Source organism: Carcharhinus amblyrhynchos, chromosome 25 (assembly GCF_965287045.1).
Source record: "Carcharhinus amblyrhynchos chromosome 25, sCarAmb.v2.hapA, whole genome shotgun sequence".
Classification (NCBI taxonomy): domain Eukaryota; kingdom Metazoa; phylum Chordata; class Chondrichthyes; order Carcharhiniformes; family Carcharhinidae; genus Carcharhinus; species Carcharhinus amblyrhynchos.
Window position 1 is genome coordinate 6,918,966 of NC_137348.1, and position 21,232 is coordinate 6,940,197.

The 21,232-nt window shown below is 44.6% G+C and overlaps 1 protein-coding gene across 13 annotated transcripts in view; it reads right to left on the reverse strand.

Moving 5' to 3' along the window:
* Positions 1-406: 406 nt before the first annotated feature.
* The window catches only part of gpsm1b (G protein signaling modulator 1b), a 290,004-nt gene continuing 269,178 nt past the window's right edge, over positions 407-21,232 (reverse strand). For all 13 annotated transcript variants that reach the window (XM_080212356.1, XM_080212354.1, XM_080212357.1 and 10 more), the window contains 3 exons: positions 7,634-7,793; positions 5,006-5,226; positions 407-3,958 (listed from right to left, as the gene is read on the reverse strand). In XM_080212356.1, the coding sequence (XP_080068482.1) occupies positions 3,776-3,958; positions 5,006-5,226; positions 7,634-7,793 (564 nt within the window). In that variant the 3' untranslated portion in view covers positions 407-3,775. The remainder of the gene's footprint in view (positions 3,959-5,005; positions 5,227-7,633; positions 7,794-21,232) is intronic.

Genomic DNA, 21,232 nt, shown 5'->3' on the forward strand with positions numbered 1-21,232 from the left:
TGCCCTTGGGCAACTAGGGATGGGCAATAAATGCTGGCCCTGCCAGTGATACCCATGTCCCACAAATGAATAAAAAAAACCTTGTGTAAGGAGATAGGGTTGCATGGGAATGTTGGTGGGCTGAATGGCCTCTTTCTGCACTGTAGGGATTCTATTATTCTAGATAACGAAGAGATAAATGGGTTAGTGTGGAAAAATGGCACCGAAACTGATCTATTTGAATGACTGACAGAACAGGCTTGAGGGGCAGAATGGCCTATTCTTGCTTCGATTACCTGTGCTCCTACATTTATTAGTATAAATAAATCGTCTAGGTGTGGTGTGACCCAGGCTGAGGTATGAGGTGTGATGCGAAGGGATGTAGAAAGAGGGAGGAGGGGGAGAAAATGAACACAGAAATCACTGATTAGTAATTACGGAAAATATTTACTGGATAAAAGACATCTGTAACCTAGACCCAAGGAAAGAATCAGTTTGTTTTTTTTATTACAAGCTTGTGTAAAATTTAATACATTGCAGTTTCATTTGATTTACAACTTTCAGGTAAAATGAGGTTGTCTTATTTACAGAACAGTACAGATTTTCATCTCTGTTTAAAATCCAAAAACAAATGCATCATGTACTGGCAGTGTTTGGAAAAATATTTGTACCTGAAAGAGTTTCAATGTTTTAAGTGTGTTAAAGGGACAGCACTAGACACAACATGGGACTGCTGTGGAATCTCCTGAAGGATCACAAGAGTAGTTTTAAAATTTACACCCAAACAAAAATTAAAATAAGTTCCTGGTTTTATTCTTCTTTAAGCAAGAATTAACTTGTATATGCCTACAACTCGCTCTCCAGCACTAATGTGCAGGGTGTCACCACTATTTGCAGTTAGTTATATGCACACAATATAATGTGCATATTACAAAAAGCTGGAAAGGGAATTCTCATACCAAAAGAAGTCACTTCCATCTCTCTATCTTAACGTTTTAAAGACAATGTCTTAGAATGTACATGCTAGGTGAGTTTTTCTCCAAACTACAGACACCCGAAAGACGTGCTGGTTAGGTGCATTGGCCATGCTTCCCCTTCCCCCTCTAGTCCTGGAACTCAGCTAATGTTCTGGGGACCCGGGTTCGAATCTCATCATGGCAGATGTTGGAATTTATGCCTCACAGCGCCAGGGACCTGGGTTCAATTCCAGCCTTGGGTCACTGTCCGTGTGGAGTTTGCACTTTCTCTCCATGCCTGCGTGAGTTCCCTCTGGGTGCTCCGGTTTCCTCCCGCAGTCCAAAGATGTGCAGGTTAGGTGGATTGGCCATGCTAAATTGACACTAGTGTTAGGGGGACTAGCAGAGTAAATATATGGGATTACAGGAATGTGGGTGGAATTGTGGCCGATACTGGACTGAATGGCCTCCTTCTGTACTGTAGAGGTTCTATGATTCTGTGGGTGTACCCAAACAGGTGTCAGCATGTGGCGACTAGGGGATTTTCACAATAACTTCATTGCAGTGTTAATGTAAGCCTGCTTGTGACATTAATAAATAAAACTTTAACTTTTAAAACACTGCAGAAATAACTGAAACAATTGGAAAGATTTAAAGGAAAGAACGTGCATTTCTATACCGCTTTTCAGTTGCTAGAAAAATCGTTAATTCAAAACTTAGGTTGATAATTTTCTGTAATTAATTCAGCCAAAGACATGTGGATTGGCCATGACAAATTGTCCTTTAGTGTCCCGGGATGCATAGGCTAGAGGGATTAGAAGAGTAAATACATGGGATTACGGGAGTAGGACCTGAGTGGGATTGTTGTTGATGCAGATCTGATGGGCCAAATGGCCTCCTTCTGCACTGTAGGAATTCTATGGTAAAGGGATGTGTGGCAAAGTTGGGTACATGGAGTAAAGTTGCAAATTGACCTGACCTCACTGTTTGGTGGAAGGGCAAAATGGGCTCCTGTTGCCACCTGTTATCTATCTGTTGGTCAAGAGATAAACGTGGGTCAGAACTCTCCCGTTATCCTTTGAATAGCGCCATGGGATCTTTTAATGCCCATCTGAGCGGGCTCCAGAGAGGAACCAGTTGTGTCGTTTTGTTAAGCCGATTTTATAAAATGATTTCTTTCAAATGAAAATTACGTAAAACACCTGCACTGTAAGTTCAACTTGGAAGCTTCACTGAAACCATGAAGATTGATGTATTAAATTAAGGGACCTCTGCATTTGAACTGCCTACAAGAGGTAGGAAACTGGTGGTATCTGATGAAGGAAATTACGCAAGAAGACATTGTCTTTAGAACGGAGAGAGATGTTAAGTTTGGGAGAATGCGAGAACTCGGAAAACTGTCTCTGACCACAACAGCATGTGTAGTCGTACAAGCCACAGACTCGTTGCTTCAATTTCCTCTCGCTAACTCTGCGGCCTTTTGGTGGAAAAATGCAGGGAGTCACCGGGCCAAGGAAGATGTGGAGGATAGCATTAGAATACTTCTCTCGATCTTTATTACATTCACATTCTAAAACAAAAAATAGGTTTCTGTATAAAGATAAAAGATTAATTAAGCAATAAATGCCAACTGTTACTTTTCAAGTTCGTATATCTATGTTTAACATTTAAGATGTACACACTGGTTGTGTAATGCAACCTTTGCTTGGAGTGTCAGTGTTTATATTAAGCTTCTCAGCTCACTATTTCAACTGTGCCATTCACCTCTTTATTTTTTAAACGTACCTCCATTACAACAGGGGAGGAATTCCATATTAATTCATTAAGCAGTTGCACGCCAGCATCATACTGCATAATTTCTAGGCTATCACGTTCATTTCCATTATGGTTATTTATTCCCCCATTTCATTGTATATAGAAACCTTCAATTAACTTAATGTTGCTCTTAAATATAAAAGAAAAACCCTCCACTGTAATCTTAGGGATCTACCGTACCGTTAATGAACAGACACCTCCTGTTTCTCGAATGGAACCAGCCAGATACTCCGTATGAAGTCTGTGGTGTTGTCCATGTCTTTTGGGAATGATCTAAGTGAGATACAGCTGAATACATCAAACTATACAAGTCTATACACATAATCTGTGTTTTGACCTTTTGCTAAGAGTAGGAGATAGTGCTCCACACTGCTGGTGTAAGATATCACACACAATCCCAGGATTAAAATCCCCACATATCTCCACAATGTTTGATCTTAGCCTTCATTCATTAATTTAAATAGTAAATCTCCTGAACAGTGAAACTAAAGGCAATTAGACTCATTCAACAACAGAGTAAACAACACATTCACCTAATGTGAATTATCAAAGCAAAGGAAATTAATCTCTAATTGTCTCTAGTGTGTGTGAACTTATCTGTAACATGTTTGTCTGTACATGTGTGTTTGACTTGTGTGTGGGCTATCAGTGTGTGAGACTATAGATGCGTATTTTCTATAGTACCAGCAGTTTTACATTCATTTAACACGATTACTTTGAATAATAATCAAAGCCTGTGCTTGTAGACTTCCATCTCCATAGAGAAATGTTTTTTGTACCATGTAGAAAAAAAAGGTGAATGTTGTTATCGGTGTGTTGAGTGTGAGGGGTTTTTTAGTTCAGAGAAAAACAAAATCACCTCCTTGGCAACTCTTGAAGCTGCGTGGGTATCTAGATTCGTATGCTGGTCTCTCCAGGGGTAGTTTGGACAGCTTTTGGCCTGGGCAGCTGCTCACAGTGTTGGCAGGGTCACTGATTCGCACAGTTAGTCCAGCTTGTTTGCAAGTCTGTCGGTAAAGTGCTGCTCAGCTGGAGCCTGGCCTATTCTCTTCCAGCCCTTCACGGCTTGACGGAAGGTCAACTCGCTGCTCGTCCATGCGCTTGGCTTGCACCCGCTGGATCAGGCTGAAGAAGTCCTCATCGGGGACGGTGGGTCCTCTCGGCCCTGGGCTAGGGGGGGCACATCTCTGATCGTCAATCCTGGATGACTGGAGCGAGAGAAAGAATCAGTTGGGTCACCGGACACTACTGCGCCTGACAATCCAGGAGGTCATTTATAACAGGGTTCAGAACTGGATGATATCAGTTGAAATGGCAGATCTTGACAAGGGAGGAGATCAGGATCAATGAGGGTAAAGCAAGGATCAGGAAAGGGGTAGAGGAAGAGATTAAGAAGGAGAGGAATGTAGGATCAAGGGTAGGGAGGCAGTGGTCCAGTGCTATTATCGCTAGACTATTAATCCAGAAACACAGCTAATGTTCTGGGGACCCAGGCTCGAATCCTGCTATGCCAGGTGATGGAATTTGAATTCAATAAAAAAAAATCTGGAATTAAGAATCTACTGATGACCACAAAATCATTGTCGATTGTTGGAAAAACCCACTTGGTTCACTAATGTCCTTTAGGGAAGGAAATTTGCAGTCCTTACTTGATCTGGCCTACATGTGACTCCAGAACCACAGCATTGTAGTTGACTCTCAACTGCCCTTGGGAACAGCCTGAGCAAGCCACTCTGCTCAAGGGTGACTAGGGATGGGCAAGTGTGAAGTCTGCACAGTCTGCCCGTGTCTGCATGGGCTTCCTTCGGGTGCTCCGGTTTCCTCCCACAGTCCAAAGATGTGTGGGTTAGGTTGATTGGCCATGCTAAGTTCTCCCTCAGTATACCAAAACAGGAGTGTGGCAACTAGAGGATTTTAACACTAACTTCATTGCAGTGTTAATGTAAGCCTACGCGATACTAATAAATAAATTTAAACTTAAATGCTGGCCAGCCAGCGAAACCTACATCCCATGAATGAATAAAATTCAGGCTAACAAAGAAACAGTGGTCCAATCACTGACCCGTAGGGAACATTACTGTAAACCTCCTTTCCATCCCAACAACTGTCCTGTTGCTCTGCCAATTTTACATTCATGATGCCCCTGTCCCTTTAAGCCCTGGACTTCCAGTTTTAAGATATTCATGCGTGTGATCCCCTGCCTGAAATGAGTGGGTGTTTTCCTCACGGGGTGACATATTCTTCACAGCTCCTACCTGACATTTCATTAACATGTTGAAGAACTCATCTCCGGGCTCCTGTGGATCTCCGTCCGGTCGCAGATGCCCCATCACCACCTGGCTGTTGTTATGAGTGATCCTCAGTCCAGGTAGGTTGCCCACGTTGGCTCGCTGGTCGTCCAGCCTCCGGCTCTGAGAGCTGGCTATCAAATCAAAAAACTCCTCTGTCTGCGGTGACGCAATGAGTGAAGCCTGAGCTACAAAGGGAAGTGGCGGGGGTGGGGGTGGTGGCGGGGTGGAGGAAAAGAAAGTGCATCAGTGATTTTGAGACAACAGTTGGCAAAAGGTACAACAGGTTTCTGCTTAATCAGTTTTGGCACTGTTCCCTGGGATGGGAAAGTTGGCCAGTACGTCTTTCAGTGATCATTCAGATGAGATGTTAAGCCAAGTCTCCATCTGTTCTCTCGGGTTGATATAAGAAATTCCATTACACTACTCAAAAAAGAGCAGGATAATTGTTCCTGTCAGCCTGGCTAATACTTCTCCCTTAATCAACACCACCAAAAATAGATTATCTGGTCATTACCACCTTGTCATTGATACAATGCCCCCATACTTTCAGACAGTTGGCAGACCCTCTTTTATATCTGTTGGTGGTAATGGGACAATATCATAGAATCCCTACAGTACAGGAGGAGGCCATTCAGCCCATCAAGCCTGCACCGATCACAGTCCCATCCAGGTCCTATCCCCATAACCTCTCATAGTTACCCTGCTAATTCCCTGACACAGTAAGAAGTCTCACAACACCAGGTTAAAGTCCAACAGGCTTATATGGTAATATGACCTTTCGGAGCGCTGCCCCTTCATCAGCTGATTGCCTGTGAAGGGTTAGCGCTACGAAAGCTCGTGCTACCAAATAAACCTGTTGGACTTTAACCTGGTGTCGTGAGACTTCTCACTGTGCCTACCCCAGTCCAACGCCAGCATCTCATAAGAAATAAGAACATAAGAAATAGGAGCAGGAGTAGGCCATCTAGCCCCTCGAGCCTGCCCCGCCATCATCATCTCCACATCATGAATTCCCTGACACTAGTTTAGCATGGCCAATCAACCTAACCTGCACATCTTTGGAATGTGGGAGGAAACCAGAGCACCCAGAGGAAACCCAGACAGACACGGGGAGAATGTGCAAACTCCACACAGACAGTGACCCAGGCCAGGAATCAAACCCAGGTCCCTGGCACTGTAAGGCAGCAGTGCTAACCACTGTGTCACCGCGTCGCCCGACAAACAACTCTCAGTCGCACACCAGCTAATTTCAGAGAATCTTCGCCTGCGTGGATTTCTGTATTTAAAGTTATTTTTACCAGTGCAGGTGAAAGATGGCAATGCCAGAGATGCGGCCACATACGTCAGCGAGGTTTGATCAGTTGCTGCCCTGCTCAGTGGTGCAGCGTGGGGAAACTGTGATGACTAATGGAACTGGATATGCAGGATCTACCCGCAGTTCCCATTAGTTCTGCGTCACACGCATGACTTGCTTCATGTAGACGCTGTGGACAGTGAACATTTCCTGTGCCAATCTAATAGGCACAGAATTGCTTGTTGACTGTTCCACTCTGCAGGATGTGTGGGCACCTCGGGGACAAAAGTTAGAGGTTGTTAATGTACCAAGTCAGCTGGGTTTTCTTCTGTGATGTTTGCAAATTAGTTTCACCTCTAAGTGGCCACTTGCAAAGTGGGATCTGGGCAGTCAGCTCCTGGAGTCAGAACCACAGAACTCCTACAGTGCAGTAAGAGACTACTTGGCCCATCACGTTTGCATCAGCACTCCAAAAACATACTTTACCCAGACCCATGCCTCTGCCCTATACCTGTAACCCCGTGAATCTAGCATGGCAAACCTCCCTAACCTACATATCTTTGGACCCTAAGGGGCAATTTACCGTGGCCAATCCATCTAACTTGCACATCTTGGGACACTAAGGGACAATTACATGGGCGGCACGGTGGCACAGTGGTTAGCACTGCTGCTTCTCAGCTCCTGGGTTCGATTCCCAGCGTGGGTCACTGTGTGGAATTTGCACTTTCTCTCCGTGTCTGTGTGGGTTTCCTCCGAGTGCTCCGGTTTCCTCCCACAGTCCAAAGATGTGTGGGTTAGGTTGATTGGCCATGCTAAAAATTGCCCCTTAGAGTCCTGAGATGCGTAGGTTAGAGGGATTAGCAGGTAAATATGTAGTGACATGGGGATAGGGCCTGGGTGGGATTGTTGTCGGTGCAGACTCGATGGGCCAAATGGCCTCTTTCTGCTCTGTAGGATTTCTATGAAATTTACCATGGCCAATCCATCTAACCTGCACATCATTGGACATTAAGAGGCAATTTAACCTGATCAATCCACCAAACCTACACATCTTTGGACACTAATGGACAATTTACAACTGTCAATCCACCTAACCCGCACAATCTTTGAATTGTGGTCAGAAACCAGGTCACAAAGAGGAAACCCATGCACACATGGGGAGAATGTGCAGACTCCACACACTTGGTCAATTAAGTACCATGGGTGGAGAAGGGAGGAAATTTAAGTTCAAAAAACTGCAGGTTCCCAATCGTGTGCAATTCTTTCTTTGCCTCATGTTTGCACATTCACGTACTCACATATTCTGTCCTGCAGAGGAGACACGGGGGTCGATGCACTCCCTGTCGTGCCATTTTGACGTTCTTCAAATGTACAGCGTTGATCATCCATCCGATTACTTTGGAAACGACTCAGTAGATCGAAGAAGCATTCTTCATCTGAGGGATCCCGGTTTACCTTCTACAATTAAAGTTTAAAAAATCTTGATCAATAGAGAGTTTAGACATGGTGCAAGATCTCAAATATCCAATGAGACATAGTTAGCCAATTAAACATGAGCTGAAAGAACCGTGGCTACTTACTTTGGTTTCTCAAGGCACGATTGTGTGCAGTTTTGGTAACCTTACCTAAAGGAGGACACACTTGTCTTAGCGGGTTCAATAGACTGGGATGAGGGGATGATCCTAACTGGTGAGATTGAGTAGACTCGGCCTATACTTTTTGGTATTTAGAACAGTGCTGGGCAACCTGTGGCCCAGGGCCACATGTTGTCCATCAGTGTTCTGAGTGTGGCCAATGAGACATTTTGCTGACCATTGCCCATGTGCAAAATTGCCACATTCCACTTTAGAATGGTACAATGGTTAGCACTGCTGCCTCACAGCGCCAGAGGCCCAGGTTCAGTTCCGGCCTCAGGTCACTGTCTGGAGTTTACACGTTCTCCCCGTGTCAGCATGGGTTTCCTCCAGGTGCTCTAGTTTCCTCCCACACTCCAGAGATGTGTGGATTTGGTTGATTAGCCATGTTAAATTGCCCAAATATCAGGGGAATTAGCAGGGCAAATACCTGGGGTTACAGGGATAGGGCCTGGGTGGGATTGTTGTTGTGCAGGCTTGATGGGCCAAATGGCCTCCGCCTGCACTGTAGGGATTCTATGATCTACTGATTGGAACTGATTTCCTTCCACATAGCTGTTTTTCTACCAGTATAACTGAAGTGATACACACGTAAAGCGAGGGCGATAGAGCTGAGGTATGTGCTGATTACACACAACATTGACTGTCAGAGCCGTGTGCTCCCTCTGTGTCCAAGGTGTAAATATTTATTTTGTTTTTACCATTTGAAGTTGCTGACAATTCTATTAATATATCAATGATTCAGCATTTCTGTAACTCATAATGAAACATTCTTTAAAGTTTATGTTGTCTGAGCAGGCAGAAAAACACCTTGGTTTAATTTTTCGTTCCCACAGACAGATAACGTGTTATTCCACTTCAAGGTGTGTGTGGGAGTGTCGCACTCATGAAGGAAACAAAAGAAAAGCTCTTCTTTGGCAACAATCGAATAAACGTCAAAAAAAACCTATCGATCGCAGCCAAATAGGTGTGAGTTTTGCGCTCACTTCAAACACACACAACAGTTTTAAATATCCAACAATTTGCGAACTCTGACAGATGGTGTATCACGCAGGAATAGCACTTTGCAGAAAAACTTAATACTTTTTACATTAACAGCTTGTTATATTCACACATGCCCTGTCTGCTACATGTGTCAGCAAGTCAGCACAGTGACAAATGCTCCCAGGAGCAAAAACAACACTGTTCAACATCTGGAAATAACACTGAAGTATAAATAGCAGAATTATAGAATGGTACAGTATTGAAGGAGGCCTTTCAGCCCATCTAAGAAGGGCATACTTGCTTTACAGAAGGTGCAGTGAAGGTGCACCAGACTGATTCCCAGAATGGTAGTGGTTCACTTTACAGAGAGATTGAGCAGAATGGAACCAAATTCTCTGGGAATTAGAATAGTTTTATTTCCCCCTGATGGGACCCCATTTTAACACCCCATGTTTCCAATGGCCCCTAGAAAATTTGAGGAATACAAGGATTGCTGAACTGTGGGGGTGAAGGGTTGCCTTCAACTACATGGGATTTGTTTCAGAACAACCTTCTCATGGCTTCAATTTGCAGCAGGAATCAGATCTTGTGTTATGGGCAGCGCGTTGGCGCAGTGGTTAGCACTGCTGCCTCACAGTGCCAGGGACCAGGTTCTATTCCCGGCCTGGTCACTGTCGGTGTGGAGTTTGCACATCCTGCCCGTGTCTGTGTGAGTTTCCTCCGGGTGCTCTGGTTTCCTCCCACACTCCAAAGACGTGCAGGTTAGGTAAATTGGCCATGCCAAATTCTCCCTCAGTGTACCCGAACAGGTGCCGGAGTGTGGCAACAAGGGGATTTTCACAGTAACTTCACTGCAGTGTTGATGTAAGTCTACTTGTGACACTAATAAACAAACTTTAGCTTTAAATTGAATTTGTACATTACTTCTCAAAATGGATAAGGGTTAAAGTATGTTTTCTCCAGAATTATTTTTAACTTTAAGTTAGGTAATTTGCTACCCGCGTGAAAGCAGTTTTAAAAATATTTATGGTCTTTTCAATGCACTGCGTGCCATCGCTTCACATTTGTGTTTTGTGCTTTAGTAAGACAGGATGTGATGAAAACAAATGTCTATAAATTAAATGCCTGTTCCAGCTCGCATCTGGATACGTACCCTGTTGTTCTTCACTGTGTGCAGTTAACCTTTGGTCACATTACAGGAGAAAGACATTAGATGTAATCTATGTAAAACACGAGATGAGGTGAGTTTCTCAAATCCTGGATCTTTCATCATTGGGCTTTCTTGTCACCATTTGCTACCAGATAAATCATGAGGATCACTTGACAGAATAATACGAACTCACCAATGTCAACGACTAAAAATAGCACTGCTGCTTGATAAACCAGCCATGCCTCAAAATAGCACGATACTTGTGAATTCAACAATAAATTCTAAAATGATGTGCCCGAGTTGGGATCATCTCTGCAGGCTAGAACAGAGCCACGCTCAATTCCGGCTCTGGATGACTATGTGGAGTTTGCATGTTGTCCCTGTGTCTGCGTGGGTTTCCTCCAAGTGCTCCAGTTTGCTCCCACAATCCGAAAATAGATGGATTAGTCATTCTAAACTGCCCTTTAGTGTTCCCAGATGTGTAGGAGAGGAGGATTAACCATGGTAATTGCATGGGTTCACACAGATAGGGAAGCGCTTGGGCGTAGGCAAGGTGCTCTGTCAGAGAGTCAGTGCAGACTTGATGGGCCGAACGGCCTCCTTCTGCACTGTCGGGATTCTAATGATGAACTTGCTGAGTGCCCCATTTGTACTGTGGAAAACATGCGACAGTTGCGGGCAAGTTAATTCTTATGTAAGATTAACAAAACCGGTGAATGATTTTGCAGTGTCAGTCAATGTTCAATAGGATAAAAGACAGGTTTGTGCTGAGTAGAGCCGTTTGTTAGATGCCAAATTGTTAATTTATCTCTCGCTTTCAGAGGCTAAGTAGCCTGCAGTGCTTTTTAAGCTTTTTTTAGTTTTCATTGCAGATTTCCAATCTTAGAATCACACAGTGTAGACAACCTGTGCCAATGATGACCAATCCCAATTAGTCCCATTTCCCCACCCTTTCCCTGTAAATCTGCATTTCAGTTTTCCTTTTGAAGTAAAAAATCCAGTTCCCTTTTGGAAATTAATAGTGAATCTGTTTTCACCCTCCTTTCGCTGTTTAGTTTTATTTTCCCTAACTATTCATTGGCTGTTTTATTTTTTAAACCAACTATTTCCGATCTGTATCTCCAGATCGAATCCGGGGATGAAGGGGTTGACACCCGAGAAGGGATAGACAGTATGAGCTTGTACTTGCTGGAGTTTAGAACGATGAGAGGGGAGCTGATCGAGGTATATAAAATTTTAAAAGGGATTGATTAGACTAACTGATTCCTCTCCTGGGGCAATCTCGAACAAGAGATCACAGGTATAGGTTGAGAGGTGGTAGATTTAAAGCTGAGATAAGGAGGAACTACTTGCAGATGGTGGTGAAATTGAGGAACTCGCTGCCCCGTAGCGCGGTGGAGTCTGAATCATTGAATAGAACATAGAACATGACAGCGCAGTACAGGCCCTTCGGCCCTCGATGTTGCGCCATCCTGTGAAACCAATCTAAAGTCCATCTAACCTACCCTATTCCAATATCATCCATATGTTTATCCAATGACCGTTTAAATGCCCTTAATGTTGGCAAATCCACTACTGTTGCAGGCCGGGATTCCAGGCTCTTACTACTCTCTGAGTAAAGAACCTATCTCTAACATCTGTCCTATATCTATCACCCCTCAATTTAAAGCTATGTCCCCTCATGCTAGCCATCTTCATCCGAGGAAAAGGGTTCACACTGTCCACCCTATCTAATCCTCTGATCATCTTATATGCCTCTATTAAGTCACCCCTTAACCTTCTTCTCTCTAACAAAAACAGCCTCAAGTCCCTCAGCCTTTCCTCATAAGACCTTCCCACCATACCAGGCAACATCCTGGTAAATCTCCTCTGCGCCCTTTCCCATGCTTCCACATCCTTCCTATAATGTGGCAATCAGAACTGTACACAATACTCCTAGTGCACCCGCACCAGAGTTTTGTACAGCTACATGATCTTATGGCTCCGAAACGCAATCCCTCTATCAATAAAAGCTAATACACCATATGCCTTCTTAACAACCATGTCAACCTGAGTGCCAACTTTCAGTGATCTATGCAAATGGACATCGAGATCTCTCTGCTCATCCACCAAGTAACTTACCATTAGCCCAGTACTCTATTCCTGTTACTCATTCCAAAATGAATCACTTCACACTTATCCGCATTAAACTCCATTTGCCACCTCTCAGTCCAGCTCTGCAGCTTACCTATGTCCCTCTGTAACCTGCAACATCCTCCCGCACTGTTCACAACTCCACCGACAAGTTTACTGACCCATCCTTCTACACCTTCATCCAGGTTATTTATAAAAATGACAAACAGCAGTGGCCCCAAAACAGGTACACCACTAGTAACTGAACTCCAGGATGAACATTTCCCATCAACCACCACCCTCTGTCTTCTTACAGCTAGCCAATTCCTGATCCAAACTGTTAAATCACCCTCAATCCCACACTTCCGTACCTTCTGCAATAGCTTACTGTGGGGAACCTTATCAAACACTTTACTGAAATCCATGTACACCACATCAACCCTCATCCATCTCTTTGGTTTCAAGGAGGAGATAGATATATTTGTAATAAAAATAGAGATATGGGGAACAGGTGTGGAAGTGTGTTTGAGACTCGGGAGAGATCAGCCATGATCTGATTAAATGGTGGAGCAGGCTCAAAGAGCTGAATTTATCTACTTCTGCTCCTAATTCTTATGTTCTTATCTCCTACCTAACTGGCGTTTGTTTATTTTGTCAAAATCCCTCCTAACTTTGAACACCACTATTAAAATTGCCTGACTTTGGCATTTATGGACATCAAAATATTTTATATGTCTGGGATGATTATGCTCCATTTAAGTATGTCAATCTTTAAAGCTGCAGTTTTTTTTAACCTGTATTGCCACGTTGTGTGGACTGTGGTGGCCCTGTGACTAGAATCATAGAATCCCTACAGTGCAGAAGGAGGCTATTCGTCCCATTGAGTCTGCACCAGCTCAGGATTTTACCCAGGTCTGTACCTCCACCACACACCTGAATCCATAAACACGGACAGACCTAACCAACACGTTTTGGGACACTAAGGGAAAACTTAGCAAAGCCAATCCAACTAACCAGCACGTCTTTGGACTGTGGGAGGAAATCTGCGCTGACGCAGGGAGAACGTGCAAACTCCACACAAACAGTCACCCAGGGCTGGAACTGAACCCGGGTCCCTGGCGCTGTGAGGCAGCAGTGCCAACCACTGCGCCACCCAACTATTGACTACTTCAAAACAGAGAAACGAGACCATGATAAAAGCAAACCAAGGTTTTATGTCGAGAGGGATAGAAACGAAACGCGGAGCTGTTATGCTAATCCTGTGTCGAATCTTGGTTAGGCTATTTGGAATACTGCGTGCAGTTCTGGCCCCTTACTATAGATTGGTAGGATCAAACAATATTTCCGCATGAGTGGTTGCCATTTGGCCTGTCGTGTCCATGCTGGCTCTTTGCAAGAGCAATTCACCTTGTGCCACACCTCTGGCAGAGATGATCCTTGTAGTGATAATGTCACTGAACTTGCAATCATGGGGCCCAGGCTAAGTTCCTGAGGATATGAGTTCAAAACCCAGCTGGTGGAATTTGAATTCAATCAATAGAGAAATTTGGAATATAAAGCCTGTCTCAGTGAGAAAATGAAGACATCGTTTTGTGTTTCAAAAACTTAGCTGGTGCTTCAGGGGGGATCTTATTGAAACTTACAGGATACTGCAAGGCCTGGAGAGAGTGGACGTAGAGAGGATGTTTCCACTAGTAGGAAAAAACCTAGAACCAGAGGGCACAACCTCAGACTGAAGAGATGATCCTTTAAAACAGAGATGAGGAGGAATTTCTTCAGTCAGAGAGTGGTGAATCTATGGAATTCTTTGCTGCAGAAGGCTGTAAAGACCAGGTCATTAGAACATTGAACAGTACAGGCCCTTCTTTCGATGTGATGCCAAGCTTCGTCCAAAACGAACATCAAGCTATCCCACTCCCTACCATTCTGGTGTGCTCCATGCGCCTATCCAATAACCGCTTGAAAGTTCCTAAAGTGTCCGACTCCACTATCACAGCAGGCAGTCCATTCCACACCCCAACCACTCTCTGAGTAAAGAACCTACCTCGGACATCCCTCCTATATCTCCCACCATGAACCTTATAGTTATGCCCCCAGTAACAGTGACATTCACCCGAAGAAATAGTCTCTGAACGTCCACTCTATCTAACCACCTCATCATCTTATAAACCTCTATTAAATCGCCTCTCATCTTCCTCCGCTCTAAAGAGAAAAGCCCTAGCTCCCTCAACCTTTCCTCATAAGACCTATCCTCCAAACCAGGCAGCATTCTGGTAAATCTCCTCTGCACTCTCTCCAATGCCTCCACATCCTTCTTGTAGTGAGGTGACCAGAACTGTACACAATATTCCAGATGTGGTCTCACCAAGGTCCTACACAGTTGCAGCATAACTCCACAGCTCAAACTCAAACCCCCTGTCATTCAGTGTCTTTAAGACAGAAATAGGTTCTTGATTAAGTAAAGGGATCGGGTTTATGGGGAAAAGGCAGAAAACGGAGATGAGAAAATATCAGCCGTGGTTGAATGGCAGAGCAGACTCGATGGGTCGAGTGGCCTAATTTGGCTCCTATGTCTTATGGTTTTCAGGGAAGGAAATCTTCTGCCCTTACTGGATTGTCTGGCTGACTTCCGAATCCAGATCCACAACACTGTGCTTGACTCCTAACTGTCCTCTGAAGTGATCTAGCAAAGCCACTCAGCTTAAGGGCAATGGGGGGTTTGCTCAGCAACTTCCTCAACCCAAGAAAGAATAAAAGATTTTCTCTTCGGATGGTGATCCGCTTCTCCCGAAAACCACGACTGAATTAAAAAGGATACATAAAGAGTGGAGAGCGTGCAGGTGAAGATTTACAAGGGTGATATTAAAAATGTGCAGAAAATTTGGCATGTCAGCTATGACTCTCACCAACGTTTACAGGTGCACTATAGAAAGCACTCTTCCTGGTTTTATCATAGCTTGGTATGGCTCCTGCTCTGCCCAAGACCGCAAGAAACTACAAGGGGTCATGAACGAACCCCAATCCATCATGCAAACCAGCCTCCCATCCACCAACTTTGTCTACACTTTTCCAGTGCCTCGGAAAAGCAGCCAGCACAATTAAAGACCCCACGCACCCCAGACATTCTCTCCCCCGCCTTCTTCAGTTGGGAAAAAGGTACAAAAGTCTGAGGTCACGTACCAACTGACTCAAGAACGACTTCTTCCCAGATGGGGGAGAAGCAAATAGAGGATATGATGATTGAGATGAGGGAAGATGGGAGGTGGCTCAAGTGGGACATAAAGACAGGCATGGACGAGTTGGGCCGCATTTATCCTGCTAATACCCCTGCCACTGAGGGGCAACTTAGCATGGCCAATCAACCTAACGCGCACATCTTTGGACTGCGGGAGGAAACCAGAGCAACTGGAGGAAACCCACGCAGACACAGGGAGAATGTGCAAACTTCATGCAGACAGTGACCCAAGGCTGGAATTGAACTTGGGTCCCTGGTGCTGTGCCACTGTACACTTACTGTACTTTTATAATCATAAAATCCCTGCAGTGCAGAAGGAGACAATTCAGCTCATTGAGTCTGCACCGACTACAATCCTCCCAGGCCCCATCCTCATAACCCCATGCATTTACCCTAGTTAGTTCATATGACAGCAAGGAGCAATTTAGCACCATCAACCTAACCTGCACATCTTTGGAATATAAAGCTTGCCTCAGTGAGAAAATGACTCAGCCTACACTTCTTCCTGCCTCGGAAGAACAACCAGCATAATCAAGGATCCCACACACCCCGGACATTCTCTCTTCCACCTTCTTCCGTTGGGAAAAAGATACAAAAATCTGAGGTTATGTACCAACCAACTCAAGAGCAGCTTCTTCCCTGCTGCCATCAGACTTTTGAACGGACCTACCATATATTAAGTTGATCTTTCTCTACACCCTAGCTATGACTGTAACATGATGTTCTGCATCCTCTCCTTTCCTTCTCCCCAATGTACTATGCGAACAGTATGCTTTGTCTGTATAGTGCACAAGCAACAATACTTTTCACAGTATCCCAATACATTTGACACTAATAAATCAAATCAAATTAAAGCTTTTTTCTTGTCAGCTTGGATCTTGTTTGTCTTTTTTGTAGGGACTATGAATTGGATTGAGTTTGAATTGATTTTTGGAGCAAGCAAGGAGCTGGATTAAGGACTTGCCCTGTCCACTCTGCACATTGGTTTTAAGAATGGTGTAAAAATTTAAAAACAAACATCCCTGCAACAAAAGTATTGTAATAACAAAGCAAATTTTTACGACACAGATTTAAAAAAAAACATCGCCTTTCAAGGAATTCGTTTTTTAAGTCTAACAGTAATCTTGAGAGAGGTAGGAACAATACGTCATGGTGAAAACACTCCAAGGTACAGCATCCTGTCAGCTGCAGATGGGTTAAAATAGTGACTGTGTAGGAGATGGAGATTTTAAGGAAAATGAGTGGGGTAAGATCAGTCCTCTGAGGTTGACTACTGAATGTGCTTCCACTCGCACCATCAAGAGAAGCAACTCACTAAAACCAATTCTCACAATTTTTTGTCTTTCATTCCAATTCTTTCATGGGATGTGGCAGCAATTGCTGCCTCTCTATAATGACCGAGCTAGGGCTATTTTGGAGGGCAACTAAGAGCCAACTGGAACCATATGTAGGCCAGACCAGACCAGGTAAGGATGGCATATTTTATTCCAAAGAATCACACAGCGCAGAAGTGCCCTTTTGGCCCATCAGGTCTGCACCGTCACGTGAGAAACACCTGACCTCCCATCTAATCCCATTTGCCAGCACTTGGCCCATAGTCTTCAATGTTACAACGTGCCAAGTGCTCATCCAGGTACTTTTTAAAGAATGTGAGGCAACCTGCCTCCACCACCCTCCCAGGCAGCACATTCCAGACCATCACCACCCTCTGGGTAAAATTGTTTTTCCTCAAAACAGCCTCCCCACCCCTCCAAACGTCCTGCCCCTCATCTTGAACTTGTGTCCATTCGAGGTGGAGATGCCGGCGTTGGACTGGGGTGGGCACGGTAAGAATTCTCACAACACCAGGTTAAAGACCAACAGGTTTATTTGGAATCACGAGCTTTCGGAGCATTGCCCCTTCATCAGGTGACTCACTAGGCTTTGAGTTGGATGATCAGCCATGATCGTAATGAATGGCGGAGGAGACTTGAAGGGCCAAATGGCCTCCTCTTGCTCCAATCTTCTATGTATCTTGACCTGAGAATACCATCCACCAGGTACACGGTACGTACACTTGCAACTCGGCTAACGTTCTCTACCTGATACGCTGCAGGAAAGGATGTCCCGAGGCATGGTACACTGGGGAGACCGTGCAGACACTATGATAACAGATGAATAAACATAGAAGACTGGAGCAAGAGGAGCCCATTTGGCTCTTCAAGCCTGCTCTGCCATTCATTACAATCATGGCTGATCATCCAACTCAATAGCCCAGTGACTCACCTGATGAAGGGGCAATGCTCCGAAAGCTCGTGATTCCAAATAAACCTGTTGGTCTTTAACCTGGTGTTGTGAGAATTCTTACCATGCCCACCACAGTCCAACGCCGGCGCCTCCACCTTGAATGGACACAAGCTCAAGATGAGGGGCAGGATGTTTGGAGGGGTGGGGAGGGTGTTTTGAGGAAAAACACTTTTACCCAGAGGGTGGTGATGGCCTGGAATGTGCTGCCTGGGAGGGTGGTGGAGGCAGGTTGCCTCACATTCTTTAAAAAGTACCTGGATGAGCACTTGGCACGTTATGACATTCAAGGCTATGGGCCAAGTGCTGGCAAATGGGATTAGATGGGAGGTCAGGTGTTTCTCACATGACGGTGCAGATCTGATGGGCCGAAAGGGCTTGAAAATCACCAGGCAAGACTGTTCTCTTCCTGTCAGGGAATATTTCAGCAGTCATGGGCACTCGTCCCCTGATCTTTGGGTAAGCGTTCTCCAAGGCGGCCTTCACGACACACGACAACACAGAGCCACTGAGCAGAGACCGATAGCCAAGTTCCACACACATGAGGACTGCCTCAACTAGGGTCTTGGGTTCATGTCACATTATCTGTAACCCCCACAAATTGACTGGGCTTGCAAAATCTCACTAACTGTCCTGTCTGGAGACAATACTCATCTCTTTAACCTGTGCTTAACGCTCTCTCCACTCACATTGTCTGTACCTTTTAAGACTTGATTACCTGTAAAGACTCGCATTCCAACCATTATTTTGTAAATTGAATTTGTGTCTTCATATGCCCTGTTTGTGAACAGAACTCCCACTCACCTGATGAAGGGCCAGCGCTCCGAAAGCTAGTGGCTTGTGCTACCAAATAAACCTGTTGGATTTTAACCTGGTGTTTTGAGACTTCTTTCTATGTATCTTAAACAGAGCACAAGCTTTGCAGTTAGACATTCAGGTAGAGTTCATGCTGACACAAAAATCACCTCTGCTAAATGTGCCAGACAATCAGACTTTTGTTCTCACTATCTAAACTCATGGGGGCTTCAATGATCTAATTAAACATCGGATTTTCACACAACCATTGCTGAGCTCGTAGGAATGCAAATCAGATGATTTGAAAGCGAGGGCTGAGGAACACATTATCAAGTTTATAAATAGCAATGCCTCCAGCAAGTCACCACACAGGTCCAAATTCCAAAATTTGTAGAAAAGGTGGCAAAGAAGCCACTTGCTCATTGTACGTGCGCCAGCTCCGAGAATCAGAGAATCCTCACAATACAGGAAGAGGCCATTCAACCCATTGATCCTGCACCGACAATATCTCACCCAGGCCCTACCCCCATAATCCAACATATTTACCTGCCTGACATTAAGAGGCAATTGAGCATCACCAATCAACCTAACTTGCACGTCTTTAGACTGTGGGAGGAAACCGGAGCACCCAGAGGAAACCTATGCAGACATGGGGAGAACGTGCAAATTCCACACTGTCACCTGAGGCTGGAATCAAACCCGGGTCCCTGGCACTGTAAGGCAGCACAGGGGTGGCATGGCGGCACAGTGATTAGCATTGCTGCCTCACAGTGCCAGGGACCCGGGTTCGATTCCCAGCTTGGGTCACTGTCTGTGTGGAGTTTGCACATTCTCCCCGTGTCTGCGTGGGTTTCCTCTGGGTGCTCTGGTTTGCTTCCACATTCTGAAAGACATGCTGATTAGGTGCACTGACCCAAACAAGTGCCAGAATGTGGCAACTGGGGGAACTTCACAGTAACTTCAGTGCAGCGTTAATGTAAGCCTTACTGTGACTAATAAATAAAACTCTAAAAACTTAACCCACCTTGCCGCTCCTGAACTGAAACAATCTGCAGCATTCTCCTTTATTCCAACACATCCTTTTGTATTCTTCCATCTCCCTTGCTTAACCAAGCAACATGCCTTCCTGACTTGAAACTATATCATTGTTCCTTCACTATTTCTGGATGAAAATCCTGCAATATCCCTTCCTACCAGCACTCAGAAGCAGCTTTAAGTTACTCACTCCAACAGAGTGACTTTTCAAATCCATTTAGCCAGATAGTCTCTACAACATCAACTCTTAAAGCCAGTTTTGGGACACTGGAAGATGTCAACGTGCTAATGAGCTATCTACACATGGACTGGAGGTGGCTCACCATCATCTTCTCAAGGTCAGTTAGGGATGGGCAAGAAGTGCTGGTCTTTCCAGTGATATCCATATCCAATGATAGAACTCTGCAAATTGCTCTGCCTTCATGCTTACTGTTGATTCAATCTTGGACAGTTAGGAAAATACCAGAAGATATAACAACATAACTGGAGGAACTGCGATCCAGGAAGATTGACTTCACTGATATAGCAACTGACTTTTCCTATAGTTTCACATCCTCTGTTGTATTAATGGGATTGATTAAGCACTCAGTATGGCATCTCATTTATGTTGCAGGTTCAGATTCTCTTTAGTGGCTGGTACGGAATGTGAATTGGTTTCTTTTTGCATCAAATTCCCCGCTGAGTAAAACAATCGTGCCTAATCTTCACTCAGCTCTATTAGCGAGAAAGACAGAAGAAGCTTTAAGTTACTCACTCCAACAGATTGACTTTCCAAATCCATTTGGCCAAATAGTCTCTGCAACATCAACTCTTAAAGCCAGTTTTAGAACACTGGAAGATGTCAACATGATGATAGATGATCTCATCTCCTGGCGAGATATGGATGAGGTGAGTTGACTCGAGTAAGAGGATACATGATAGAGCTTTGAAAGATAAACCCCATTTTTTGTCTGGGTTACATTTTACAGCCTGATGATCACAAAAGTGCAGCAAACTGATTGATGCGTTTGCTCTCCATAGCTTTATTAAAATGCTGACACTGCCAGATGAGCTGGTTCAGTTAAACAAAGTCATACCTCTCAAGGATTGGAGAAGGAACAGCTGCCCAAGTAAAACATAATTTGTTTCCTTGGGTAGCTTTGAAATAAATATGTGCTCCAATTATCTTCCCCCGGGGGGAATTTCTGTTGGTTCTATTGACGACTAACTAGTGTACGCTCAGATTGGTGAGGACCAGCAGGCACAGAAGGTACACAGTGGGCAGCATGGTGGCACGGTGGTTAGCACTGCTGTCTCACAATGCCAGGGAGCAGGGTTCAAATCCCGGCTTGGGTCACTGTCTCTGTGGAGTTTGCACATTTTCCCCGTATCTGCATGGGTTTCCTCCCACAGTCCAAAGATGTGCAGTTAGGTGGATTGGCCATGCCAAATTGCCCCTTAGTGTCCCAAAACGTATAGTTAAATGTATAGGGTGGCATGATGGTATAACAGTTAGCACTACTGCCTCACAGCACCAGGGATCTGGGTTCAAATCCAGGTTTGAGTCACTGTCTGTGTGGAATTTGTACATTCTTGACATATCCGCATGGGTTTCCTCTGGGTGCTGTGGTTTCCTCCCACAGGCCAAAGATGTGCAGGTTGATTGGCCATGGTAAATTGCTTTTTAGTG